An 8,126-nucleotide genomic window follows, 5' to 3' on the forward strand; every position below is an offset into this window, starting at 1 on the left:
CGTGAAATGTGGTGTGTCCTCTGCTAGTTTTGTCCAAGGATGCTGTGTAAACAATAGTGTGGGGACTCAGCAAGTCAACAGCAAGTGGGACCCCTGGTTTTCTGCAGGAATGTATGGGCTTGGAGGTCAAGGCTGGCTTCCACTACAGGATGTACTTATTCTTCTCCACCCACCTGCCATCTGGTGCCAAGCCAGTACTGAAAGCTAAATGCACCCTGGAAAAGCAGGTAAGAGGAGATTAGAAGAGGGGCACCTATGTGTTTCAGTCAGTTAAGCAGCCCAGCTCCTAGTTTCAGCTCAGGTCAGGATCTCAGGCTCCTAAAATCAAGCCCTATATCAGGCTCCATGCTCAGCAGGGAGTCTACTTAAGATTCTCATTCTCTCTCTTTGCCCCTCCCACACGCTTTCTCTCTCAAATAAATAAATAAATCTTTAAAAGAAAATAAAAAGAAGAGAGTTGAAAAGCCATCTGTTCACACATTCCTTGATCTGCAAAATGGGACTATAATTCTCACTTACAGTTGTGAGGAGAAAACAAGACATATAGAAATGCTTTATAAATGGAAGAGTCTGGGATATATTCTTGAAAAGCCTATACAGAGATAAATACACTTTTGTTCTTTGCACAGCCATGCAGTGATGAGTACATTATCCAAATAACAAGACCGTGTATCAAGCTTATACATACAAACACATGCAAACGCTTCCAGTAGGCACGGTCTTCCTACACAAGCCCAGACACGATGCTTCATTAATTCACTCAGGTGTAACATCATCAAGGCTTCATCATTTTGAACCAACTATCTGGCCCATCCCCCAGACAAGATGGAACATTTGGCAGCATCCATTACATTAGACAGACGTGGGTTCAGGGCCAAATGGGCTTACCTTATACCTCCCCTCACCCTAAACATGATGGCTTTGTGAACATAAGAGACCATGTTCTTTTTCTTCCTATTTAAAATTTTTGAATCTCCTGTGTTGGGCACCACTCCATAGAGAGAGCATCGTGTTCCATCCTTGCCTAATCACTAGTCACCTGGCGGGCTGAAAATACAGACTCTCTGTAAAAGACAGAGTCACAGGCTACTTCCTAGACCTGCCAAATCAGAATCTCCAGCGGAGGACTTGGAAATCTGAATTTTTAATAAATGTCCAAGATGATCTTCATGACGAAGCAAGTTTAGAAAAGCCAAAATAGAACATAGCTCTTCAGGGGCACCTGGGTGGCTCAGTGCGTTAAGCAGCTGCCTTCAGCTAAGGTCATGATCCCAGGGTCCCAGGATCGAGTCTCTCATCAGAATCCCTGCTCAGTGGAGAGCCTGCTTCTCCCTCTCCCTGCCACTTTGCCTAATTGCGCGCGCTCTCTCTCTCTCTCTCTGTCAAATAAGTAAATAAAATCTTTAAAAAAAAAAAAAAAGGAAAGAAAGAAAGAAAAAAGAAGAAGAACAAAAAAGAACATAGCTCTTTAGGGCTCACAGAGATTTTTAAAGAGGGTCAGAGTGAGGGCGTGTGTTCATCTGCCCAAGCGACCATAACAACATAGCATAGACCAGGTGGTTTACACAACAGATGTTGATTTCCTCCCCGTTCCAGAGGCTGGAAGTCTGAGATCAGGGTGCTGATATGACTGGGTTCTGGTGAGAACTCTCCTCTGGGCTTGAAGAGGGTTCATCTCCCTGTATGCTCACTTGACTTCTTTGTAGACATGTGGAGAGAGAGCAAACAAACTCTGGTATCTCTTCCTATAAGAGCAGTAATCCCATCATGGGACCCCCTCCATGATCTCTTCTAACCCTAATTACCTCCCAAGTCTCCCCCCCCCCACCAAAATACAATCACACTGGAGGTTAGGGCTTCAATTTATGAATTGGGGAAGAATCCAAACAGTTCAGCCCATCGTAGGGGCAATGGGGCTTAGTCCCCTTGAAGGGGCAGACATTCATTTGTCAAGCTAGATCTTTACTTGGGGTTTTTGCATCTCTCCAGTCTATGTTGTAGGAAGCATAGATGTGAGCAAGCTGTGTACTCATCAGTTTTGGCAACTTACAATGGGTAAAACATGAAAAAACAATTAAAACAAAAACTAACCAACAAAAGAGAGGAAGAAATCAAACATAACCAGGAGTTTTGGACGTTAGTTCAGTTAAGCACTAAATTTAACTCTGGACCTTCTGATAACTCAGGCCAAAGGAGAAAATGGCATCTGTTAAGTCTTCCTTATTGCATGCATGTTAAACTCTGGGTAGAGATCTAGCTTTTGCTTACATCTCCTGAACCAAACTGCTATTCCCAAAGCTATGCCCTTTGGATGAGAAAAAATCATTGTTTTTTTTCCCCCAGAGCTTCACATTTCATCTCGATACATTTCTAGCTTATTAGAGAAGCAAAACTAGCTGCACCAAAAATACCCAATGGGAACTATCCCTCCCCAAACATATACTAGAACCTGATGAAAAAAATAACACATTTTGCAAAATCAGCAGTTGGGGTTTTTGTTGGTTTTGTTTTGGTTTTGGTTTGGGGTTTTTTTTTGTTTTTTGTTTTTGGGGGGGTTTTTTTGTACATCAAAAGAGTTTTCTTACTCTTTAATAATTTAGGTAACCCTGGAGATCTGACCACTTTCCAGACATTGCTCAGCAATAAAAGACTCTGAAAATAACTGATTCCTCAATTCCAAATCAGATGTCCAATCAGACAAGACCTGTTTGTTACTCAGTATCCCCATAGCAGAAGAAAGATGCCCCATGTGATGGAAACGTCCTTGATCCCAGGCCCAGCTCTGCCATTAACTGTCTGGCTGGATTCCAGTGAGCAATTCTTTTCCTCTCTCTGAGTCTATTGTCTTCACTAATTCAGCAACTATTTCTTGAACATCTAAAATGTGCCAAACATTATACCCAGGTGAATGGATCTTCTCAAGGAGATCACAGTCTGGAGACAAGAGAGCTTTCCATTCTAAATGTAATTGTCCATTTCCTCATGCAGATGCCTCATTAGTTTGGAATATAAAACAAAAAACAAAACATGATTTTGAAGGAACATATGGAGGAACAAATGAATGAGTTAAACACAAGATTATTTTTTAACCACTTTATTTCATGCCATTCCCACTCTTTTCATGGTCCCCTCAGTCTAATAACTTAGGCCCAAGAGATCAATATTCAACTCAACCTTTCTTAGCCATTTATCCTCAGAAAAATCTTATTAGTTGGCTATAATCTGTCCCCTTTGTCTTTTCTTGTCAAATTACTCAGAATCTACTTCCCTCATTCATATTTTCTGTATCAGAAATTCAAAAACATCCACTGAGTACATAATATATGGCAAGCACTGGGCAAACCAAGAAATTCGGCATAGATTCTGTGCCACATCTGCCATGGCTCTTCGTGGCACTTGGCAAATCCCACTTATGCCACACGGAGTATGCCTCAGGCCTTTGCCTCACAGCTACTGAGACAGCAGTGCAGCCAAAATGGCACCGTGAGTTTCCTAGAAGAGTCCTACATCAACAAAGTCTGCCCACCTCTCACTTACTACCTCATGCTAGCTGCCCATACAACAAGTTTTAACCCAAATACTACTTTTGGTGTAGGCGCCTTCAATTTCCCACCTGCGACCTAGCCCGTGAGTCCCAAGGCCACACCAAATGCCCAGTGTGCCATTTCCTCATCCCTACCCTCGGTCTCATTTCCCTGTTATTATCCAAACAACAATTGAGACATCAATTTCTCAGAAGTATTTCCTAGAGAATAAATCTTTAAAATAAATAAAAAGCATTTGAATAACACATAGAGTTTAAAACCATTTTTAAATAATGTGATTTCCCATCAACATTCACAGCAATATTTGAAGCTCAGAGGGGCAAGGCCACAGGTCATGCTGTCAGTAAAGGGGCAGAGTTGCCAGTTAGACTGAAGCGTTCCAAGCCAAAAACCTGTCCAGAAGAGGCCCACAGTACCCCATTTGGTCCAGGCCCCACATTCATAAAAAGCTACACATTTCATCGTTAAGTGTTAGCTCTAATAACATTACACACAGAGTCAAAGAGATACCTCATCAGGATTAAAAGAAAAATATGTTTCTTACACAATTCTAAATTTGCGCTTTACCTTTGTAATATTACTGTGGCATTTTGGCATTTTAATTTGGTGATATTCTGAGAACCTCAAACACTGGAAGTTGCCCAGGCCTCCCTCTGAAACAATTAGAGCCTTGAAGAACTTCTTCATTTTTTTTTTTTTAATATGATGTCTCTAGAAATGTAGCTTACCTACTGTCGCGTCTCCATCTTGAAACAAAATTGGCTGATTCTCCTTGGTTTACACTACAGTTGTACATGTATGTCACCCACCTCACCTCCCAGGAAAAGTTTTTTCCCACTGACCCACACACACCATAAACCCTAATTAGACCACATGTTCTCATGAGCCCCTGCGTGAGAGGGTCTGCTTCTCGCCAGAACGGACGAGGTCTGCAAGCTTTTCTCTCCAGAGAACCAGCTGGTCGCATGCATGACTCTGCCCTGATAATTTATCTTTTGCTAGCGATGTTGGTGGTGGGTTCAAATAGCAACAGGAGCCTTTGGATTATTTAAAATCATTCTATCTCTAGGCCTCTATTCCTCCATCCGTAAAATGAAGGAAATAACAGTTTGTAATGAAAATTAATGGAAGACCATCACAGGGCTTCCAAGTCATAGATATATATGCCCCAAAGATGTTACAGGGAAGGCCAGGCTCTCAACTTTAGTATCTTCCCTGGTCCTTTGCTGGGCACGACAGCCGCCCATCTAAAGGAATTGTCAAGTTTTCCATTTGCGGCTGGAGTTATAGACTGTCTTGGGCATCTTTTCAGTCTCTCAATTGCATCATAACTGGGCTATGTTCAGGAGCATTCCCTGCTTTATTACCACTTCGGTGGTGAAGGATTTGAGGCCAGAGGCGACAAGATGCCTGGCTCTCGGGGCCTGCACCTTCCCTCTGCCCTCCCATGCTCGGAGCATCCCAGGAACAACGGAGCCGTGTCCAGCTCTCCATGTGCTCCAGTAGAGCCATCTCCAAGATCTCCTCACATCCTCAGCACCCGGGGGTGACCTCGGATCTTCACAGGCCCACCAATGTTAACTGTTTTCCTTTTTTTCCCTTTCCCTATTTATTATAGCTTTTCAGAAAGTTGATGAGGTGAAATAGTCTCCAGCCCAGGAAATAATATAAGGCTTAAAAGTTGTGTCTGATGGAATGGTGAAATAATTCCACTACTTTCTTTTGAGGAAAAAAAAAAGAAAGAAAGAAAGAAATAACAAGACAACCCAAGGCAACCTCTAGGGGTTTCACTATTGCTAGATGGGAGGGAAGCATAACAGCTTTAGATTAATAGGGTTTTCTCTTAAGTTGTTAGAGCACTTGGGGATGAAGAGATAAGAAAGGTGCTAGACAATAGAATGAACCCGGCACTGGCTGATTTACGTACTTTGTATACAGACACGTTGATGTATGAAGTATAAAGCGACCGCGTTGAATAGTGAAAATAAACCATTTTGGAAAACAATCTATGTTCACTACCCAGTTCTAAAATGACTGAACATTTTATGAAATACCACTTGCTTCTTTGTGAAAATTACTGGTGGTTTAAGCTATGTGTGCAGTTTTAAGAAAACAAAATCCTTTCTGCTATTGTTTAAGATAATTCTTAAGAAATGCATTCTCAAACAGATGAGACATTCAGGGAGGGAGGGGAAGAGAAGAGGAACATTTACCCCTCTCTCTGATGTCGGCTGGCCCAGTCCCCATTTCTTTTTGATTAAAGGCTACCGGGAGGGCTGGAAAAGTGTGTGGAGCAAAGATTACAAACAGCAATTTTGGCAGGCCAAATTGCCTCCTGAATGAGGGAGTAGGGGATTTAAAGGTGAACAGAACTGTCTCTTTCGCTGCATGCGAAGCTTTGTGCTGTGTGGGAAGCGAAATTCTAACTTCCTTTTGGCAAGTATTCCTTAACAGGCCTTGCAGATATCTGAAACCAATTTTAACCCACGCGGGTCCTCCGCTGACCACAACGTTACCTGAATGGTGTGGTCCGATTTCCAGGTTGCTCACCAGCCCTCAGGCCTACGGGGTGAGTATCTCCGCTGAGCGGGACAGGCTTGGTGCCTACTGATGAGCCCAAGAACCTCAGGGCTATTAGTCCCCAGCCTGAGGAGGAAGCATTTAAAAATTCACAGCACCAAGAGGTATTTTTCTTTTCTTTTCAGATGCTGCTGATGTGGGCTCATTCTTTTAAAAATGCAGTTTTTTATTGTTAACAATATTTTTAACCATAAAATCAATTGAGAAAATGTAGAAGAAGTAATATGTCCCCACAAACTGCTGTGGTTTGAGGTTTTAAGTATTGGGCCTGTGCTTTATAGCTCAAGGGAGTGGATTAGAATCATTAGCAACAAACCAGGGTCAGGAATTGGAGAGGAGCAAAGTCTTGGAGTTTGGGGCACCCTTGGAGGTTGTCCAGCTGCCCACTCCCTTGCATAAACAGAGAAAAATGCATCTCAGATGTGCTCTGGACATAATAGCCTAAGGCGACGGTTCTCCAAAGTGTGTTTCTGGACCAGCAGCCTTGGCATCACTTGGGAACTTGCTAGAAATATGAAGTATCAGCTCCCCATCCCCCACGCTCACCTCAGAACTCTGAACTTGGGGCCCAGCATCTGTGTTTCAGTGAACCTTCCAAGTGATTCTGGTACAGCCTAATGGTAGAAACAACTGACCTCGGTCACCTACCCAGGGTTCCTTCTGTGAGTAATTGTTTATGGTCTTCCCAAAGCCAGTGAAAGAAGATTGGAGATCTTAATTCTTTCCTTCAAGGAAAGCTCTGTCTGAGGAGAGGCATGTTGGCCAGATCTAGTTCGTTTCTGCCATTATCTGCTATCATGACTTCCAACCATGTTCAGCTTTGCGACACTCATCCCAGCAAACATACCGTGAGGACACACTTCTCAAATAAAATACAACAGGAACTGTTTTGAGAATTTAGTGATGGGCACGAGTGTTACAAAACCAATGCTGAGAATCATTCTGTGCACTAAGGTGCCTCCTCTAAATCCTACCTCCTCTCAACCTGGCTAGGTAACAGTTCAAGAAATCCACCAAATTTTATTTTATCTCCCTTAACCCAAGGAGGCACTCAGTGAGCACGTGCTCTCTACCAGCTTTCACATCAGGCCTGGAGGCCTCACATGGCTATGTCCCTGGGCCAGGTCTTCCATGGGAAATGCTCCCCCACACCCAGCCACAGAAAGGCTATGCCTGCTGCCGCAGAACCTCAGCCATGGCAAGACAGGGCCATTAAGAAGGGAAAACAAACAGTTCTTGTTTTCCTCATCATGAAGTGACTTCTCTCTCTTCCCAAATTCCAGGAACAGCTCAAAGAGGAAGATGTGGAATGCATTGTGAATCAGGACGAACTGGCCATGAGTTACCAGGAGCAAGCCACCTCACCCTGCAGCCCTCCTGCGGGCCTGGGGGTAGACCAGAAAGCTTCTCCGCAGACTCCGAGCAAGGACAACATTTACGAGGGGGACCTTGGCCTAGGAGGCTATGAACTCAAGCTTGAGCAGACCCCGGGTCAGTCCCAGCTGAACTAATGGCGGCTGGTGCAGATGTAATCCCAAGTTATGCGGGGCTCACAGAGGACTGTGGGCCAAGCTGGGGAGACCACGTGGCCAAGAGGTTGGGCCATGCAGTAAGAGAATCGAAACTTTGTCACAAATATCCTCCGGTGCCTGAAGAAGTCAGAATTTATTATTATCTGTCTATATTATGCAACTGAATTTGAGTTTTTGACAGCAGCCATTTTTGTTAGTGAATTGGGTGGGGGCTGGGGTGGGAAGGGTGGGGAAGGGTGGGGAAGGGAGGAAGTCGGGAGTCTAGCTGCTGCAAGGATGGAACAGAGGTGCTGGGGCCGCGGGTGTTTCTTCTCTGTCTGTAGCTCTCCAGGCCCTTCCCTCTGAATTCGGATTTTATTCCCTTCGTTAGGGAGAGTTGAGAAATCAGGAAAAAGTTTCTGAGCATAAACATGTGGGCTCCTAAGCTGCAGGAAATGCCCAGCTGTTTAGTAAATGAAATTTTTGTATT

General features: G+C 43.8%; 1 protein-coding gene across 1 annotated transcript in view; it reads left to right on the forward strand.

Annotated features, from left to right (window-relative positions):
- SLC9A9 (solute carrier family 9 member A9) overlaps window positions 1–7,864 on the forward strand; it is a 538,704-nt gene extending 530,840 nt beyond the window's left edge. The window contains exons 15-16 of the mRNA XM_059391790.1: window positions 6,009–6,114; window positions 7,409–7,864. Of these exons, the coding sequence (XP_059247773.1) occupies window positions 6,009–6,114; window positions 7,409–7,636 (334 nt within the window). The 3' untranslated portion in view covers window positions 7,637–7,864. The remainder of the gene's footprint in view (window positions 1–6,008; window positions 6,115–7,408) is intronic.
- Window positions 7,865–8,126: the final 262 nt, after the last annotated feature.

This window comes from Mustela nigripes, chromosome 2, assembly GCF_022355385.1.
Source record: "Mustela nigripes isolate SB6536 chromosome 2, MUSNIG.SB6536, whole genome shotgun sequence".
Lineage (NCBI taxonomy): Eukaryota > Metazoa > Chordata > Mammalia > Carnivora > Mustelidae > Mustela > Mustela nigripes.